The sequence below is a fragment of the Ambystoma mexicanum genome, chromosome 2p, assembly GCF_040938575.1.
Source record: "Ambystoma mexicanum isolate Mex_15411 chromosome 2p, UKY_AmexF1_1, whole genome shotgun sequence".
NCBI lineage: Eukaryota > Metazoa > Chordata > Amphibia > Caudata > Ambystomatidae > Ambystoma > Ambystoma mexicanum.
The window spans coordinates 99,731,459-99,752,557 of NC_090923.1; the positions used below are offsets into that span (position 1 = coordinate 99,731,459).

Below are 21,099 nucleotides of genomic sequence, written 5' to 3' on the forward strand. Positions count from 1 at the left end.
AAACATAAACCGGGTCGTGGCGGAGGACTGTAACTTCCTCTTGTGACCTCTTACATGGGGTCACCAGAGGAAGTTAGTTTGCTCCGGGCATTTTTTTTCCCCTTCTCCCCAGCACAGAGCAGGGATTTGGGGCGGCTAACTCTGGCCGCATCCCAAGATCCGGCTACACATCTTGTGCCGGATCTTGGATCCGGCGAGAGCCGGCCCAATGACCAGCACTGAGGATGGGTTCCTGGCATCAGAGGTGGACCTAGGCTAAAATGTCAAGGGGAGATGGGGGGTGGGGACTAACACTTAAATGTTGGGAGAGGCGCTAACTTGAGAGGGAGGAGCAAACTTACTTGTGTGTGGGCATCTAACATCTTTTCACATTCGAATGAGACTTTTCTGGTGAAGCTTCAATGTTACAAGCAGCTACCTCTCGCCTTCATTTCTGAAACGTCACACATATGAATACACATGCTAACAGTAACATGTTTTATGTTAGTAATTGCAGGTTCGAGGGGATTGGGTCCTCCGACGTATTCCATATCTATGACATGTAATCACCACAGCTGTGCTGCTTCGGAAACTTTTTCGGCGTCTGCGTCCTGCGTCGAGGACGTCGATGCGCCGTCGTCGAGGACCTCCTCCGACGTCATCCGATGTGATAAGTAGGACGCACGACGCCCATAGCCTCAGTTCCGTTTTTTCCGCGAACGTGTTGCTTCGTGTTTCTCGGTTCTAAGCCTCGACTCTTTGGAGTTCTGTTCTTTATGGTTCTTCGAACCTGTTCGTTTGTGAATTTCCTTCGGCGATGTCTTCCACTTCGTCTTCAACCCCCGCGTCCGGGCTTTAAGAAGTGCGGGGAGTGTGGGTCCAAGATGTCGGTGACTGACTCGCACGACGCCTGCCTCTGGTGCCTCGGGGAGGCCCACGACACGGATGACTGTATCGACTGCCAGTCGCTCACGTCCAAAGCCTTACGCGAACGTAAGAAGAAGTTGTCGGTAGGTCGGGTGTCCAAGCCCCGGAAGTCGAAGTCGGCGGGGCTTTCGACGGATGATTCGAGGGGTGACTCTCCGCGTCATCGTCGGAAGTCTCGTCGGTCTTCTTCTAGGAGTGGGTCTCGCCACTCCTCGGCCTCTTCGAGGCATTCTCGGAAGCGCCGTCACCGGTCGCCTTCCAGGTCCTCTTCCGAGGATTCTGCACGGCACGTCGGTTACCCCACCAGCCGTGCGACGCCGGAGGAATGGGCTTCCTTCGGGAAGAAAATGTTGGCGATTCTTGAGTCGCAGGGTACTCAGCCGTCCGCGCCCCCGAGTGGGGTCGGCCGTGTGAGGTCGAGAGACGCCGCTCGCAAGAGTGGTCGGCACGAGTCACGGGAGCGGTCCTGTTCGGACAAGGAGGCTCGTTCTCGCCGTACCCGTTCCAGGTCCCGGTCCTCGACGCGTTCGAGACCGTGTGCTCCTGTGAAGTCTTCGAGGAAGACATCGACGTCTGAGGCGTCGAGGGCGTCGACAGGCTTTCTCGAGGCTCCGGCTCGATGCCATCGACGCCTTTCGTGTCGGAGGTGCCCCGTGTCACGGGTGTACCCCCTAGGAAGGCTCTGGTTAAGAGCAAGCACTCTCGGGTGCCTTTTCGCCACCTGGAATATATTTCGGAGGCGGATGAGGATTCTGATGGCCTGGTTCCTAGTCAGGTACCAGATGAAATTGTCTCGGGCCATAGTCAGTTTGACGATTTGAGGCAGTCACTGCATGATGCCAGTGGACTGGACACTTCTCCGGAGGTGGAATTTTGTAGGCCTGAGCCTGGCTCCCATGCCGATTCCTCGTACCGGCGCCTTATGGCTAGGGTGTCTGAGTATCTGGGATGGTCTGCTCCCCCAGGGTAGTTTGTGCAGGATGATCTGCCGGACATCCTTGATGTTGGTCCCCCAACTGACCCGGTTCTGCCGTTCCATATGGCTTTACAGAGAAGGGTGGCGGCGGCTTGGACTGCTCCGGAGAGTCTCCCGGCGGTGGGCAGATCCTTGTCGCGTAAATACCGTCCAGCCAGTAGCGACCCCTGCTACTTGACCAGGCACCCCACTCCGGAGAGTTTGGTGGTGCAGGCGGCCACGGCCCCGGCAAAGCAGGCGTCGTACCCTACCATCCCTCCTGATAGGGACGACAAACGTTTTGATGGCTGGGCGAAGAAAGTGTTTTCTTCTGGTGGTATGGCGCTTCAGGCGGCCAACTCCATTTGTGCCTTGTCACGTTTCACGCACACTCTGTGGAACTGTGTTGCGTTAGCGGCTGAACATATTCCCGAAGGGGATGAACGGGATGGTTTCCTTGCTATGGTCCAGGATGGTAAGGATGCCATGTGTGAGTCCGTTCAGTCGGGTCTGGACTTGGCTGAATGCGTCAGTAGGTCCATGGCGGCGAGCACCGTGATACGCAGGTTTGCGTGGTTGCGGAAGTCGGGGTTTGCTCCTGATGTGCAGTCCCGGCTCCTCAACATGCCCTTTGATGGTGAACACCTTTTTGGCAGCAAGGCTGACGAGAGCCTTGAGAGGTTGCAGACCTCAAAAGCTGCAGCGAAGTCGTTGGGCGCTGCAGTTCGCCAACCTCCGCCTTTTCGTCCTAGGGGACAGCAGTGGAGGGGTGGTTCCTTTCGCTATTACTCATCCTTCAGTAAAGCGAGAGGAGCTGGCAGTCAAAGAGGCCATCGCAGGGGTACCAGAGGTGGACGACAGGGTACCCGTGGTGCCAAGGCCGCTCGGGCAGTTGCCTCTTTGCCCTCAGGTAACGCCGCAGCCGCTCCCACTCAGTCGTGAGGCCATGTCCCATGGTTCGCCGGTTGGGGGAAGGCTGGCGCAGCATCTTGTAGAGTGGCAAGCCATTACTTCAGATGTGTGGGTTCTGGAGATCATAACCCACGGCTACTGTCTTCCTTTTCGGCACAGGCCTCGCGACAATCCACCGGGGAACCTCTCTTTGCAGAGTCCGGATCCGCTCCTTGCGCAGGAAATTCAAGCCCTGCTGGAGAAAGGCGCCATAGAACTGGTGCCTGTAGCGGAGAGGAACAAGGGATGGTATTCCCCTTATTTTTTGGTTTCGAAGAAAGACGGGGGATTGAGACCCATCATGGACTTGCGCGATTTGAACAAACTCCTCGGGAAGGACAAGTTCAAGATGGTTACTCTCTCTCAAGTCCTCCAGGCCCTTCAGCTTCAGGACTGGTTGGTGTCACTCGACCTCAAGGATGCTTACTTCCATGTGCCGATCCATCCCAAGCACAGGAAGTACCTGAGGTTCGCGGTTGGCGACTCGCACTTTCAGTTTCGGGTCCTGCCGTTCGGATTGACCTCCGCCCCGAGGGTTTTCACCAAGCTCATGGTGGTGGTGGCAGCGCATCTCAGGCAAGGGGGGATTCACGTCTACCCCTACCTGGACGATTGGTTGATCAGGGGGAGCTCTCCCGAGCAAGTCCTGGATCATCTATCGATCACCTGCCACTCCCTTCACAGGCTGGGCTTCTCCCTCAATTTAAAGAAGTCCCATTTGACGCCAACACAGCGGCTCCAGTACATCGGAGCAGTGCTCGACACTTCCCTGGGGCAGTGTTTTCCTCCCCAGGTGAGGGCTCTTCACATTCAGCAGATGGTGCACAAGTTTCAGCATGCCCAGACGCTCCCAGCGTTCGAGTTCTTGAGGTTGCTCGGCCTCATGGCATCCTGCATTCTTCTGGTGCCAGAGGCTCGCCTGCGGATGAGATCTTTGCAGTGGGCACTCAAGACGCAATGGTCGCAGTCCTCCGGCAGGATGTCGGACTCGATTCAGGTGCCGTCCTCGGTCGCCCGGGACCTTCTGTGGTGGGCCGTCGAAGGCAACTTGATGAAGGGGGCTCCGTTTTGGCTTCCCTGGCCGGAGGTGACGATCGTGACGGATGCATCCCTCACGGGATGGGGAGCTCATGCCAACGGGCTGACAGTCAGCGGTCGTTGGTCTCCGTCGGAGTCCAGACTCCATATCAATCTGTTGGAGCTGAGGGCCGTCAGGCTAGCCCTGAAGGCTTTTCTGCCGTCTGTGCGAGGGAAGAATGTCCTGATCCTGACGGACAACACAGTGGCCATGCACTACCTCAACAAAAAGGGGGGGGCAGGGTCACTTCCTCTATGCAGAGAGGCGATGCAGCTCGAGTTCTGGGCCATCCAGCAGGAAGTTTCGATCTCGGCAGTTCATCTGGCCGGAGCCGAAAACGTGACGGCGGACGCTCTGAGCAGGCAGAGCGCGATCTCTCACGAGTGGGAGTTGGCTCAGGAGATTCTCCTGGAGATCTTCGCCCTTTGGGGGACCCCTCAAGTGGATCTCTTCGCCTCCAGTGTCAACCGGAAGTGCGAAAGGTTTTGCTCGCGGGAATTTCCTCCAGAAGGAGCCTTAGGAGACGCGTTCGTGGTGGAGTGGTCATTCCCGCTGCTGTACGCGTTTCCTCCAGTCCCCGTCATCCCGCAAGTGCTGCGGAGGTTACGGAAGTTCGGTTCCCGGATGATCCTCATTGCCCCGGCGTGGGCTCGGAGGACGTGGTACCCGGACCTTCTCGACTTATCCATCTGCCCTCCACGTCGTCTTCCCTACCGAGACGATCTGCTCTCACGGGAGGGGGGTCAGGTTCTCCATCCACAGGTCAGATCCCTCAACCTTCACGCTTGGCTTCTGAAAGGTTGAGGTATAAGGATTGGGACCTCCCTGAGGACGTGATGGAGGTGTTGCTTTCGGCCCGAAGGCCGGCAACAAAGTCTCTGTACCGTTGCCGTTGGCGTAAGTTCTGCGACTGGTGCAGAGTTCAGAATGTGGATCCTTTTGCATGTGACATCCCCATGGTTCTGTCCTTTTTACTTTCTTTGGCCCACAGGGGCTTGCAAGTGGGTACCGTTAAGGGTTACCTGGCGGCGCTGTCCATCTTTAAGCGCTCGTCTGAAGAGTGTTCTTACTTTAAAATCCCTTTGATTTCACAGTTCCTAAAAGGGCTCACTAATGTGTTCCCTCCGTCACCTTTCCTGGTGCCCGGTTGGGATTTAAACCTGGTTCTTAAGTTTCTTATGGGTGCTCCGTTTGAGCCTTTACATTCTTGCCCTTTGAGGCTGTTAACTCTGAAAACTGTGTTTTTAGTTGCGGTTACTTCCGCTCGCAGAGTGAGTGAGTTACAGGCACTTTCAGTTAAGCCTCCCTTCACTGTATTTCACAAGGACAGGGTTGTCCTTAGAGTTCGTCCTTCTTTTCTTCCGAAGGTAGTGACGGAATTTCATTTGGCCCAGAAGGTTGTTCTTCCGGCATTCTATCCTCCTCCGCATCCTGGTAAGGAAGAGGAGAGGCTCCATAGGCTTGATCCTAGGAGAGCTTTAAGCTTTTATGTTTCACGCATGTCCCGGGTCAGAGTGGATGATGAACTCTTTATTGGTTACGCTGGAAAGCGTTTGGGGCAAGCTGTGACGAAACAGACTTTGTCTCGCTGGATTATTTTGGCCATCTCGGAGTGCTACCGTTTGGCGGGTAAGGACCCGCCGGCTGGCTTGCGGGCCCATTCTACCAGGGGTATGGCTGCGTCTACTGCCCTGCAGAGGGGTGTTCCTATTCGTAACATCTGTGATGCAGCCACCTGGGCTTCAGTACATACATTTGTACGTCACTATTCCCTTGATTCCATCCGAGCACAGGATCTGGCCTTTGGCAAGGCGGTCCTTTGCTCTGCTATTTGATTGGCTATTCTACATTTTGATTCTAAATTCTTTCCCTCCTCCTTGCTTTGGTACTGCTTTGGGAGTCTGTCATAGATATGGAATACGTTGGAGGACCCAATCCCCTCGAAGAACAAGTTACTTTCTTACCTGGTAACGTTCTTTCGATGGGATGGTCCGACGACGTATTCCATATCGCTCCCGCCCGGCCTTCCCCGCTGCAGAATTTCTTTTGCGATTGCAGCTTACGTTCCGCAAGGCTTTGTGTCTGACTGGCAGTTGACTTATGTCACACGTTCTGGGGGAAAAAACTACAACTGAGGCTATGGGCGTTGTGCGTCCTACTTATCACATCGGATGACGTCGGACGTCGGAGGAGGTCCTCGACGACGGCGCATCGACGTCATCGACGCAGGACGCAGACGCCGAAAAAGTTTCCGAAGCAGCACAGCTGTGGTGATTACATGTCATAGATATGGAATACGTCGTCGGACCATCCCATCGAAAGAACGTTACCAGGTAAGAAAGTAACTTGTTCGCCTTTGTTAACAGCAAAGCCCAGGCACTGTTTAACATTTGTGTCCTGTTCCGTCTGGCCACGGCTCTGTCGGTCAACCCGGCAGGGACTGGATGACAATTTGGAAAGCGGATAGTGAGTGGGGCCAATAAACCCATTGCACATTCGGTCCCCCCCAAGGGATGGCATCTGGGCCTTTCACCTTTTACAGTTGAAATCGGCCCCCAAGTAGCTGCCCCCATGTTGGCAGTCTTAGACACAGAAGCCTACTGATAATCTGCAGCTTTGAACCTCCTTGCTGCATTATTTTGACTTCATTATTGATTTAAGCACTCCACAGGTGCCTTGGACCATTGTTCTAATCAGTAAGGGGTACCCTAAACTGTTCCAATCAGTAATGGGTGCCCTAAACATCAAAAAGAAATGAGACCCCACCAGCCCTGCTCCCATTTCCATCCCAATTCCCTGAGCCCAACTAGGAAGCTGAATAGCTATTTCACCTTCCCTTTGGCCACTAGTCGTACCTTTCACCCCAATTCAGAGGCTGTTTACTTTCATAGTGCTATGCTAATCTCTGGAGAGGTGGGCCATCTAAAAGCTGAGACCAGACGTTAAGACTGGCTTTATCAAAGTGAGTCTGTTGATATTGCATGGATAGGTTTTTATGCTCTGCATGTTTGATTCTGATGCTGCTCCTTAACGAGTGCTACGGGCCTGTGACACATCGAAAGAGGCCTTCTGCCTCATAGTGGCCAGGGGCTGGCGTTCCCCATGGAGCCAAGTCGAGTCAACAAAGCCCAACATTTCAGGAAGGAGCTAGAGCCCGATCTGCTCAATAGTGTTGCACCACTGCATGGCATTCTTTTTGTTTGGGTTATTTGTGCCACCAATAAGCCAAACCTATTGCTTTAGCGAAGTGGAAATAGACTTTTTTTTTAATGGGGCATCCCTCCTACCTCAGTGAAAGAGGCCAGGCCCAGCGACGGGAGGATTAGGAGAGTGTAGGGCAGGTATTTTAGTCACCCCATGAACATTTGCCTCTTCCACTCAGAGGATTTATCGTCGGCATAGTTAAAAATCTGCACCCCTTTTAATCCTACAAAATGCTCATCAATATTTTCAGTACAGTACAATATTGACAAGGGATATCACAGGGCTCCCATTCAGACCCTCAAGTAGTCTTGTGGGTAAGTGTCTCACTTTGGAACCTAGCGGCCATGGTTTAAATCCCTATCCAACATAGTTTAAAGCACGATCACACCAGAGCATTCTAAAAAAAACATATAGTGCACAGATTTCACAGATTGTGGAGCTGTGTTTCCAATCTGGTGAGTAATGATTTGCCAGATCCTGGGTCTGGAAAGATCCGTCCCAATGATAGCATTGAGTACAGATAGAAAGAAATGCAATATGAGGAGGGACTTGTAGATGTTGTTTAGTTATTTGCCCACCCGTTGACTTCTCATGGCCATGCTAATCCCAATGGCAATTCTCACCCAGTTCCTGCCCTCCCCACCCAAAACACCTCCTCACTGGAACACTTTGAGCTAGCTTTAAACACGCCTCGCCAGCAAACTTTGCCCTGAATGTGCCTGCAAGTGTTTTCTCAAAGGAGTCTTTTGAGAGTTCATGACTTAATTGGAGTTGTAAACACGGAACTGGTGTAATAAAAATGTCTTAATCTGGTCTGCCTCTTACCACTCGATCTAAAAACACCCTGCATGTCTTTCGCTGAAGTCCTGTTAAAAACAAGCATTGGCATAGCCAACAGTTTTGGCTTGTGTATAAGTATTAGGCATTTGCCAGGCACTGCTATTAGTTGCTCAGGTACTCAAACCATTTTGCACTGGCACTATTAATAGGCAGCTAATACCAATACAGAAGTACCTTTCCCATGCCTACACGAATGCCCAAACTGTTAGCATTGCCAATGCTCTTTTTGCTTTACCCTTGATGCACAGTACTATGCATCAAGGTTAAAGCAAACCTACTACTTGGTTAAATTGGCCCACATTGAATGTAGGCCAATCTAGCCAGTAATAACACTTATGGTACACAGTCAGCCTGGATATACTTTCTGTGGCATGGCATTTTTACTGGCTGGGACTCCATACATGGTAACAATCAATGGCATATATTGATGCAGCCTGCATGGACATACATGGGAACAACCAGCATGAATATATTTTTATACTAGCATATCATGCGTGGAAAGGCGACATACATTGTCCTGTGCACGGTTTGTGATTTGCAACTATTGTGATTTTCTATGTGCTTCCATACAAAACCAATTACAAATTGTATGGATTTCTACCCAATTTTGCAAAGAAAGTGCTGTAAGATGCATCATTTATCCCAATGTTTCAAATATTTTCTTGGGAGTGAGAACCCCCCACCTCCCCCCTCAAGGAACCCTTGTTTTGGTTTAGTCTCCCTTACTGTGCTATGTTGATCCTGCCTAATTGGCACAAACTTTTAAGCCTCTCAAGTTCAGAAATGTACCGGCCTCCACTGTACATCATTTGTCACTGTGTATGATGTGTGTTTTAATGCGCACACAGGGGCAGTGTGCTCCTTAATGATATGATATGGCATCTATAACGTGCCTGTACACAAGTGTTTCTAGGCGTGACAAGGCAAGGAGGGGGAAACGAGAGTAGGACAAAACACAGATTTTACTAGGCATTGTGTCATTCAGATCACGCAAGAGCAGTGAAGGAGGGAGGGGAGAAGTGTCGAGGGTGGGGTAGGATGCATAAGTGCAGGAACAAAGCAGAAACTGCAGCCAACAGTTGGCAAGTGTGGGTATTCATAAGTGCAGCCAACAGGTGGAGAATAAGCGCAAGAGAGGGACTGTAGGGTTACAGATAAAGACCACAAGTGCAGGGGAGCCTAGAGGCAGTGCAGGATTGCAACAGGACAGGCAGGGTCCTGGGCCCGAATTCAGAGCTTGACCAGGAGACCAGTGCATGGATCAGGAAGGTGATCAGCAAGGGAGAGGAAGAGAGAAGGCAGAAGCAAAGTGACAGGTCTTGAGTTGCTTCCGGAACCAAACCGGAGATGGTTCTGCTCAAGTTTCAGAGAGGCAGGGAGGCTGTTTTCAGAGGGAGGTCCCAGCCGAAGAAAGAAATCTGCCCTCAACTCTTTGCTTGGAAAAGTGACTGACCCTCAGAGAGTTGGGGGTGGCAGAGTGGAGAGTTCATGCCATCCTATATATATTTATGCAAATGATACTAAAGTTAGTCCGGCATAAAGCTTTCTTCAGTAGAGAAATCAAACTTTGCTGTAGTTGATTTGGAGTTGTATTAATAAATCATATTTGGGATCCTGCACACAAACTCAAACAGATTTCTCGGGTCTCCTGTTTGCAGAGGTGCCACCACTGGCTGAGTGCAAAAAATTGTAAGGGGGCCTCACCAAATGTTTTGCCCCGGCCCTCACCACATCTTCTGACTGCCCTACTTTCTTGTGAGGTACACCCTCTGCACAGAGCTCGATTCCTCTGCTTCCTTGTAAGGTACACAGTCTACACAGATTGATGCCCCTGCTTCCTTGTAAGGTACACAGTCTACACAGATTGATGCCCCTGCTTCCTTGTGAGGTACACCCTCTGCACAGCTTGATGCCCCTGCTTTATTGGGAGGTTCATAGTATGCACAGCTCGACGCCCCTGCTTCCTTGTGAGGTACACCTTCTGCACAGCTCGATGCCCCTGCTTCCTTGTGAGGTACACCTTCTGCACAGCTCGATGCCCCTGCTTCCTTGTGAGGAGCACCTACTGCACAGCTCCATGCCCCTGCTTCCTTGTGAGGTACACCCTCAGCACAGCTCCATGCCCCTGCTTCATTGTGAGGTACACAGTATTCACAGCTTGATTCCCCCACTTCATTGGGAAGTACACCCTCTGCTCGATGCCCCAGGTTCATTGTGAGGTGCACCGTGTACATAGCTCTATGCTACCGCTGCTGCATTGGGAGGTACAGTCTGCACAGTTTAATGCCCCTGCTGCATTGTGGGGTACTCCCTCTCCACAGCTCAATGCCCCGGCTTTATTGGGAGGTACTAGTCTGCACAGCTCGATGCCCCTGCTTCATTTTGAGATGCACTGTCTACACAGCTTGATGCCGCAATTGCATTGGGAGGCACACACTCTGCACAGCTCCATGCCCCTCCTTCATTGTGAGGTACAGTCTGCACAGATCAATGCCCCTGCTTCATTGTGAGGTACACCCTCTGCTCGATGCCCCTGCTTCATTGTGAGGTACACCCTCTGCACAGCTCGATGGCCCTGCTTCATTGGGAGGTAGTCTGCACAGCTCCATGCCCCTGGCTCATTGTGATGTACAGTCTGCACAGCTTGATGCCCCTGCTGCATGGGGAGGTACACCCTCTGCTCGATGTCATTGTGAGGTACAGTCTGCACAACTTGATGACCCTGGTTCATTGTGAGCTGTACCGTCTGCACAGCTCGAAGCCCCTGGTACATTGTGAGGCACACACTCTGCACAGTTCGATGCCCCGGTTCATTGTGAGGTACACAGTCTGCACAGCTCGATGCCCCTGGCTCATTGTGAGGTACTAGTCTGCACAGCTCATAGCTCCTGCTTCATTGGGAGGTAGTCGTCTGCACAGCTAGATACCTATTCTGCATTGTGAGGTTCACAGTCTGCACAGCTCAATGCCCCTGGTTCATTGCGAGTTACACCCTCTGCGCAGCTCGATGACCCATCTTCCTTGTGAGGTACACCCTCTGCGCAGCTTGATGCCCCTGCCTCATTGTGAGGTACACTGTATGCACAGCTCGATGCCCCTACTGCATTGGGTAGTACACCCTCTGCTCGATGCCCCTGGTTCATTGTGAGGCACATAGTCTGCACAGCTCGATGCCCCTGCTTCATTGTGAGGTGCACCCTGTGCGCAGCTCGATGCCCGTGCTTCATTGTGAGGTACACCCTCTGCACAGCTCGATGCCCCTGCTTCATTGAGGGGTACACAGCCTGCACAGCTCGATGCCCCTGCTTTGTGAGGTACACCCTCTGCACAGCTCGATGCCCCAGCTTCCTTGTGAGGTACACCCTCTGCACAGCTCGATGCCCCTGCTTCCTTGTGAGGTACACCCTCTGCACAGCTCTATGCCCCTGCTTCATTGTGAGGTACACCCTCTGTACAGCTCGATGCCCCTGGTTATTTGGGAGGTACACAGTCTGTCCAGTTGCATGCCTCTGGTTCGCCCTCGTACGGTTTGTAATCTTTCTTTATCATCTTGGTCGGCTGAAAAGCAAGCTTTGGTGTATATCTTGTGCCCTCTCCCTCTGGCGCAGCAGCAGGCAGCGTCCCAGATAAATGGCATCTTCATGTGTAGGTGTGCCTGTGGCCAGGGGTCGCAGAGGCGGCTCGAGGATTGGAAGTGGGAGCAGCTGATGCCCCTGGCGACCCCTAATCGACTTCCATGCAATCAGTTTATTTCGCCTGCCAGATTATCTTTGTTTCAGATGGCAGAGCTGGGCAGTGTCCTGTGTGCAACTGGTGGGTGTGTTGATTGGCAATGCATGGCTGCAATGCTACCTGGCAGGCACGGCGTCAAGGCGTTTTAACACTTTCAAATTAAAGTGGCCTCGAGGGGGCCCAAGCAACTGCCTCCATGGTGCAAGTCAGCAGACTTGTAACATGTAACAGAATTTCTCTATATTTGTTCTAGGTCTCAAAATGTGCGCTTTGCAGCACTCTCATTACAAACTTCGTTTCCTGGAGCCCTTCTTCCAGTCCTCTGGTCCCACGAGACATAGAAGTGTTATCACCTCATTTGCTTCTAACACTGGTTTTCACATCAGCCACTTGCTGACAAAGGGTTTACAGCTCATCAGTGGGCATTTGGTGTTTAAGATCCATCCCTGCTGGCTGCCCGTCTCGTGATAACCAGTGGCTATTAACCTTATCTTTTTCGCCATTGTAATGTATGCACCCCAGGGGTACTGAACAGTTTTTTGGGTAAGACTCAATCAAAAGACTTATCCTAAAATGATTACTATCCCTATGTGAAGAACTGAGCTCTCCCTGGGGGACCCAAAGTAACCCTAGACCTGTTGTGTCTATCATTGATAATCAACATTATCGGGATAACCCTTTATTTATTTATTTTATTTATTTACATTTATAAAGCGCTCACACAGCCCGCAGGCATCGAGGCGCTGTTACAGGAATTGTTTGTTTTTTCTTAGTTGCGTAATTGTGTTTTTTTGTCTTAGTTACGTATTTATAATGCGCTTAAACACCCGGAGGTTTCTAAGCGCGGACCCGGGGATCGAACCTGTTGCTGCTTCGTGTCGTCTTGCTTCCAAGACGCGCACGCTGCCGCTGAGCTATCCCAGCGGCAGCGTGCGCGTCTTGGAAGCAAGACGACACGAAGCAGCAACAGGTTCGATCCCCGGGTCCGCGCTTAGAAACCTCCGGGTGTTTAAGCGCATTATAAATACGTAACTAAGACAAAAAAACACAATTACGCAACTAAGAAAAAACAAACAATTCCTGTAACAGCGCCTCGATGCCTGCGGGCTGTGTGAGCGCTTTATAAATGTAACTTTTTAATATATCTTTGTGTAATTTGTTTTGTCATGGGAATGAACGCATGTGGCTATATGCCAATAAGTGAATAGTTTTGAGGACTACTTGCATGGGTGCACGCTTAAGTGTGGGTGGAATAAAGAGAAAATCCCCTCTTAAATGCCAGATGGGTGGGTCCTGCGATACCCCATATTGTGTTATGTACTAATGGTGTATAGATTTGTCTCGGGAGGATAGCTTAGGGGCAACGTGCTCGCCTTGGAAGCAAGCCGACACGGAGCACCACAGGTTTGATCCCCGGGTCCGCGCTTAGAAACCTCTGGGTATTCTGTGCGTTATAAATAACCTATCATATCTCAGGAAGCCTATACCTAGTTGGAAGTCGGCTAAGACCACAAGGTTGAGTCTAGCGCCGGACATCTCTCCCTCTATCCCTGTGAAACAGGCGGCACGGCACCTTTCCCTAGGGTTATTGTGGGTCCCCAGGGAGAGCTCAGGTCTTGACATGGGGACAGGGATGCTTTCAGAAAAAAGTCTTTTGAGTCTTAGCCAAACGGTTCGGTGCTCTTTGTGGTCACCCTTGTGCCTTACAAAATATGCGATGTTGGTGATTAAGAGGTTAATCACATAAGAAACAGTTTCCATGTTTGTATTTGTATTTTATTTATTTGTATAGCGCAAACCAGGCCCTGAGGCTACAGGGCGCATAGACAGACCTACTTTAGGCAGAGATACATAAGGGAATAAGGTTTTTCAGAGTGTCAACAGTGTCGGGATTTTCATGCTGTCCGCTGGTCGTTTGTTTGCACTGCAGGTGTGCCTCAGACTGTTTGTGCTCTAATCAGGGGGTCCGTAACCTGTTGAAATGGGTTTCCACACAGCTTCAGGCTGGCCTGGTCATGGGATGTTTACAGTGGAAGAGTGCGCGAGTGCGTGCGTGCGTTTTGGAAAGGACAATACGCTGTGGTAGGTAGTTCAATCTTCCATGTTTCAGTTGGGGGAGAGAAAGTCGGCCACATTGACTGCAATAGTTATCAATTTCCCGGCTGTAAGGAAGATCGAAGGCCCGTGTGTTCCCAAACATGCCTTGTGTTGAGAATCTGACTTGATGCCCTTTTGTTTCCCCCCTTTCTGGACACAGAGCACCTGAACTCCCAGTTCATCCAGTTCCTGCTGGACGTGATCGAGGACGGCCTGCCTTCCGACACCACGGACCAGCTCCCGGATCTCTTCGCCAACGTGCTGCTGGCCTTCAATCTGCACATGCCAGGTAGGGCCCCCTGGCTCATGTGTCACCTGCCCCCCGCCCGGCTGCTGCCCCAGAGCCGGGGCTGGGGTTGCGACTTTCAGGGGCAGCTTCACCCATGGACAGACGGATTCCGCCCAACTCTGCTCTGTGCCATCGGGGACGCTCTGTCTGTTCTCCGACATCCAGAATAAATGGGGGGGGGGGCACAGAGTGCTGTAACCAAGGAAGGAAACCGCAATAAACAAATTATGTGTCCCCTGGAGGGCTGGGAATTGTATCTGTGCACAGCAGTTGTAAGCCCATTTCTCACGGTGTCTTCCCCGATCCACAAACAGAAGTCCGCGAACTAACGCCAATGAAAGCCTGGGCCTTTAAGGGATTTCTGCATCGTGTTTTTTTTTTTTGTTTTTTTATTTTTTTTTTTTATTGAGAAATTGCTCTGTCTCTTGCTGTCATTGTTCCTCGTGCGCACATAAACGGTGGGCGGTGTGCACATTGTTCTCTTTACTGCCCACTGCACATATATGAAATGGACATTATTAGAGTCCCTGCACTGAACATTTTTTTATCTGTCATATTACCAAAGGCAGCTCGGTTGCTTCTGGGAGCTAGGTCTGCGCTCAATACATACCTTAATATTAATAATAGTGGATACGCCGGCGATCCCATTCCCAGCCTAATGGCCTATGCCACTTAAGATGGGTGCGTGTGCCCTCCATCAGTAAAGCTCTCGGTTACAGGCAGGGACTCTAGTCCACTAATAGCAGGATGAACCTCTTTCACCAAAAATATAACGTTCAGCCCATTCTTTGCCACTGAGAGCAAGTGGCATTGTGGGTGGAGCACCAACTAGTCTATCGCACATATAGATGTTTCTCTTAGGATGTCTGTGCATTTCAGAACTGAGCATGTACACTGTCCTTTTCCTGAGACCCAGGTACAATTCTGCGGGGGGGGGGGGGGGGAAGAAATCATCCCCCCAGCCATTAAACCCTAATGAGGTTCCTGGTGGCTCAACCATTCTGTCCACCCATCCAATTTCTGAACATTTCTGAATCCGTATATATGGGTCATGATTAGACACTTTATTGTTATAGTGCATGTTGTGAAAAATGAAATGGTCACCAGGCCTTGGGTGCATTTTGTACATTGTGACGAAAGGGTTCTATGAGTCAATTCCTGACGTAAAGGTCTGTCATTTTTCTAATGTTCCAAAAATGCTCTTTGACTTCATGCAAAGCAGCCAGGAACCCTCACTTGTGTTATTTATTCCCTTTTCTATTCTCATATTGTTACTTCGAAAGAGCGCAAAAGGAGCGTACCACCTGGTCCAACCTTGAATGAATGAATGAATGAATATGTATAGTTAATCTAGGTTGTGATAATATCATTGGGTCCGTATGTGCAATGTTCTTCTGACTACAATACATACTGTAAACTGGCTCTTTTTTTAAAGTTGGCTAGTGTCAGTACAATTAAATAATGTCCATTTATTTTAATAGCCGCTTTTGCCAAAGAAGACCCTGCGTCCCGCTCAAGATGGTATTTTTCCCCTCTGAGCACGCGGCTGTCTGCTATGGATGAAGCGGCTTTAGGAAACGCAAACTTGTCATTGTGGCTCTTACTCACATAAAAAGTGGCACAAACGTAGATGGAGACAAAGCGACAGCGTGGGCTGTGGGAAGGATGGCAGTCAGGGAAAGGGGGCTAGGTCGAGGTAGGTTCAGGAGCCCTGTACCTGATCAAATGATGTGCTACAGGCTTCAGGAACAGAAAGCATTGCAGACCCTGTCTTGGGGTGTTCTCCCAAATAGAGGCCAGCCGCCAGTGGATGCCGGCACAGAGGCACGATCCATAGAAAGTAATGAGGGCTTTTTTTTTTTTAAGTGTTTTTTTTTTTGCGGTTCATGTCTTTGTATGGGCTGTGAGGATAGGAGGGGTCTCTGAATGAAGTAGAAATGAGCTCCACCTGGCCCCTCCCCAACCTCTTCTGGTGCCTGCATTCTGTTTGTGTTGGCCCATGGAATGAAGGGGCGGATCTGAAGGACAAGTGGGAGGGGCCCTTTTTACGGGATCAGCACAGGCAGAATACATTTTAGAATTATTCGGATTATGGGGCAACGTGTGTTCTTAATTGCCAGTACTAGCATGTTATTTTGTGGCAATGCTGGCATATTTAATGTTTGCATTTGTATAGTGCACGCAAACCCTAAGGCATTAGGTCGCGGGAAAAGAGAAACTGTTACACGTGGCCCGGAGGCGGTGACCACAGTGATGATTACCCGGTAATTAAGGACAAAGCGGACACCACACTAGTACAACTTTAGAAGGGGGGGGGGGCTCACGTGTTGAGTTGAATTATGCAAACAGCCACGTTTCGAGGGCTCTGCAGAAGGCCCAGTAGGATTCCTCTGCTCTTAGCGCTTGTGTGGTTGGGGGGGTGTGGTCCATTGTTTCGCAGCAATGACTGGGAAGCTGGTCCCTCCTGCTTTGGCTTTGAATGTAGGTTGAAACACTCTGTGGGTGTATGTGCTTCTGGTAGGCCTGTTTGACTGAGCTTTGGTGATTTCTTATGCCAGACAATGAGGGATGGAATTGGATATGCACCTATGAGTGATTATGATATGATAGTTTATTTATATAGCGCCTATACACAATGTTTCAAAGCGCATTGTCTTGAATGAGATTCTTTCTCGGATGGGGAGCCAATGTACAGCTTTACGAGTGGCTGAGATGTGCGCGGGTCTTGGGATGTTCAAGGCAGCTTGCAAGGCATTATTCTGGATGGCCTGTAATTTGTTTACATTGTGCGCAGAGGTACCGTCGAAGAGTACATTACAACAGTCCAATTTTGCGCCAACCACTGCAGGAATGATCATTAGGCAACTGTCAGAGGCAAGGAAGGGTCGCACAAGGCTGGTTCTTTGATCAGAGAGGATGCTGGGGGGGACTGGGGCTTTCAGTTGCCTAAGGATAGAGAATAGTTCTCTGGTGTCTAATTTGGCATTGGTTATTCTCATGTTGAAGGTAGTGGCTTTGGCTCTGTTAATAGCTTGTTTTCGTCAGGCAGGCATGAATGTAGTGTGCAGGTAGTGAACGAGGTCACACATGATTACATCAATTGAAAAAACGAATGAAATTTTAGCAGGAAAAAAAAACGAAAACCAAAATAACACATTTCTTTTTCATTGTTTTTGGGGGGCTCCCACCCCAAAAGTCTCCTGGTTTTCTTTAATTTGGTAATACTTTCCCCCACCTCCAAACCCACTATTCCCACTCCCATCCCCATTTTTAGTGTTTTACAAAATTAGTTATTTTGTATTTTTTATTTAAAATTTCATTACCTTCTATTCAATATAATCACTGCATACAAGTGAACGGGCATTGATCAGTGCTAGATTTAGAAAGGGATTCAGGGTAGTGTGGTGACCTACTTCTGTACTAGGTGAGACCTGGCAGATAGAAGCTGAGGAGATTAGTGCTATACTGGTAGGGGTGCGGGCAAAGTCGAGTTTAGAGTTGGCAGCCACAGTTTGGGACTGGAGGTTTCCGAAGAGGAACTAGTGCCAGTCGAAGTCAGTTTGGCAGTATTTAGTGGTTTGCTTTATTATCAGGTGCTGAGCTGGGTGCTGTGGCATAGTTGACGGTGGTGGGCATACTAGCATCACCAGGAGCAGTACTGTCATATCTTGGTTACAACATAATACAATACAGGTAAAGACACTATTAACAAAGAATACATTATTTACAGTGGAAATGTGGTATTAGTACAAGAAGCAATGCAGTATATTTACATGGATTTGCAGGGGTCACATTATTGTGTAAGGAAAGAGGTATTCAGTTTCCTACGAAAAATCGGGAGCGAGTTTTCCGCTCTGTCTGCAGGAAGAGCATTCCAGGTCTTGGCGGCAATGTAGGGGAAGCTTAGGCCACCTGCTTTGGCTTTTTTAATGCGTGGGATGCAGAGTAGGTTGGTGTATTGCGTCCTGGTGGGACGGGCGGAGCAGGATTTGGAGATGGTCTCTGATAGATAGGACGGGGCGGAGAGAGAGAGGCATTTGTGGGTGAGGGTGAGGCTTTTGAGAGTGATTCGTTCTTTAACCGGGAGCCATTGGGCTGCATGCCTGGCATGGGAGATATGCTCTCTTCTTGGGATGCTGAGAGCAGCCCGGAGAGCATTGTTCTGTGTGACTTGGAGTTTGTTTAGGTTTTTTGCTGATGTGCCCGCTAGGAGGGCATTGCAATAGTCCAATTGGCTCCACATTACCATGTGGCATGGCGGTGGGCTTTGCTAGTATAGCATTAATACAAATGGGAATGACATCAGCATGTGGCATGGCAGTGGGCTTACAAAGTGGAGCAGCAGTACAATTGGGAGCAACATTAGCAAGTGGCATGGCAGTGGGCTTTGCTAGTATAGCATTAATACAAATGGGAATGACAGCATGTGGCATGGCAGTGGGCTTACAAAGTGGAGCAGCAGTACGATTGGGAGCAACATCAGCATGTGGCATGGCAGTGGGCTTACAGAGTGGAGCAGCAGTACGATTGGGAGCAACATTAGCAAGTGGCATGGCGGTGGGCTTTGCTAGTATAGCATTAATACAAATGGGAATGACATCAGCATGTGGCATGGCAGTGGGCTTACAAAGTGGAGCAGCAGTACAATTGGGAGCAACATTAGCAAGTGGCATGGCAGTGGGCTTTGCTAGTATAGCATTAATACAAATGGGAATGACATCAGCATGTGGCATGGCAGTGGGCTTACAAAGTGGAGCAGCAGTACAATTGGAAGCAACATCAGCATGTGGCATGGCAGTGGGCTTACAAAGTGGAGCAGCAGTACAATTGGGAGCAACATTAGCAAGTGGCATGGCAGTGGGCTTACAAAGTGGAGTAGCAGTACAATTGGGAGCAACATCAGCATGTGGCATGGCAGTGGGCTTACAAAGTGGAGCAGCAGTACGATTGGGAGCAACATCAGCATGTGGCATGGCAGTGGGCTTACAAAGTGGAGCAGCAGTACGATTGGGAGCAACATCAGCATGTGGCATGGCAGTGGGCTTACAAAGTGGAGCAGCAGTACGATTGGGAGCAACATCAGCATGTGGCATGGCAGTGGGCTTACAAAGTGGAGCAGCAGTACAGTTGGGAGCAACATTAGCAAGTGGCATGGCAGTGGGCTTACAAAGTGGAGTAGCAGTACAATTGGGAGCAACATTAGCAAGTGGCATGGCAGTGGGCATTGCTAGTATAGCATTAATACAAATGGGAATGACATCAGCATGTGGCATGGAAGTGGGCTTACAAAGTGGAGCAGCAGTACAATTGGGAGCAACATCAGCATGTGGCATGGCAGTGGGCTTTGTGACAAACCAGAGGGTGTCTCACCCGTTAGTCCCCAGGGATCTCTGTCTCTCTCGGGTGGTCAGGGTACGGCCATCGCCTTTGGATACAGACCCTGGGGGTGGACCAGTGCGGGAGGATTAACACGGTGAGGGGTATTCTGGGAGTGGGGGTGAGACCGCTGATGGTGAGATGCAGTATTCACCTCTAGTTTGTTTATCCAACCCATCCTATATTTTAGAATGATCAGAGGTCCCAACTCCCCCACCCCATTTCTACATAAACACTGGGCAGAGGAAGAGGGTAACTGAGAGTAACAACATTAACTTTCACACTTCGTACTGGCTATGTCCCACTAACCGGGTCAGGCAAAGTCAGGTACTTTTAAGTGCATACACCTGATACCAATAAATGAATAAAAGGCAGAATCCAAAGACTCCCTATGAGCAAGGCGGAACATGAGAACGAGCAGGGCTTTCGGGACGTAGGTAAACCTATTGGAGCAGAGCGACGGACCAACGGGCGAGAGCAGCGGGTCGGAAAACTCCAGAGTTCCCTACTGAATGTCGTTGCCTGCGACAGGCCGCGAGAGCCACATGGAGAAGGCCAGATCCGGCAAGTGAAAATTGCATTGTTTCAAGGGCGCCAGTGACCCTCTCGGGTGAATGGCAGAGTTGGGGAGGCAAGGTCAAGCCTGTGGAACTAACCTTGACTCGTGAATTGGAAATCGTAAAAAGAAAAGAAGAAACAGACACAGCCGGTGAGTTCGGCAAGCGGCCTGAAAGACCAGAGTGTTAAAGTTTGAAATGGCAGCATTTTATCACAAATGATGGCTGCACGTGTGTGAATGAGACGCGAGGAAGGGCAGACCTGTGAATGAAGTTTGAAAGGCGGCTGCAAGTTCAGCGATACAAAGTAACAGAGTGGTCTGGCGAACGGAAATAGCCCACTCAGTCTCTGTGAAAGGTAAATTGTTTGAAGCGAGAAAGTGAATATACAGCAAAAGTGATTTGGAAATGTTTAACTCCCAAAAAGGGGAAGGTAAAAGTTGAAATATACCTTTTGAGTCAAAGTGGTCCTGCAGTGGTCTGAAAAGTAAGCCACACACATTCGAAAGCCTTTGACATCTGAAAGTGGTCAGAGCCCAACACAGGCAGACACAAAGTGAAGTAACCTTGGAAGGGAGTGGTCTGAGCCTGGCAGATGGGGACCTACGAGAACTGTGTCGTGAAATGTCTGAGCCAGACAGAGGGGGACCTTTTTGAACATTTTGGTTGAAAATAATTTTTGAAAGCCAAGAAAAGAGACTTCAGCGTGGAATGCCAGACCGTCCTCGATCCACATTCCGGAAGTGTTTTTTGTGTTGGAAGCCGAGCCAGTGTGTGTCATCCTGCCCACAGGGACAGTCTTACTCGGTGAGGTCTAACGCGCAGAGGAGAGCTGGTTCAACCACATTTACTCATGTGAACACTGATCTTTGCTTTTGCATACATTTCTCCTTTTTACACTTGCTTGTACAAGAGATGGTTTTGGTAGCATAGGCCATTTTGATTTGACAGACTCCACTAATACAGCGTTATTTATTATTTGATGGTCAACACTACTACCATCTTAGTTATAGAGCAGACTAGGCATTTCTCCAACCATTTCAAGGTTTTACAAATTGTACCCATTGTCAGTGTCAATACCATGCCTCCCTCTACAGCTTGCAAAGTAGAGCAG

At 50.1% G+C, this 21,099-nt stretch overlaps 1 protein-coding gene across 3 annotated transcripts in view; it reads left to right on the forward strand.

The window, feature by feature from the left end:
• Window positions 1-21,099, forward strand: part of NCKIPSD (NCK interacting protein with SH3 domain) — a 651,336-nt gene that overhangs the window by 603,135 nt on the left and 27,102 nt on the right. For all 3 annotated transcript variants that reach the window (XM_069643331.1, XM_069643334.1, XM_069643332.1), the window contains one exon: window positions 13,924-14,052. In XM_069643331.1, the coding sequence (XP_069499432.1) occupies window positions 13,924-14,052 (129 nt within the window). The remainder of the gene's footprint in view (window positions 1-13,923; window positions 14,053-21,099) is intronic.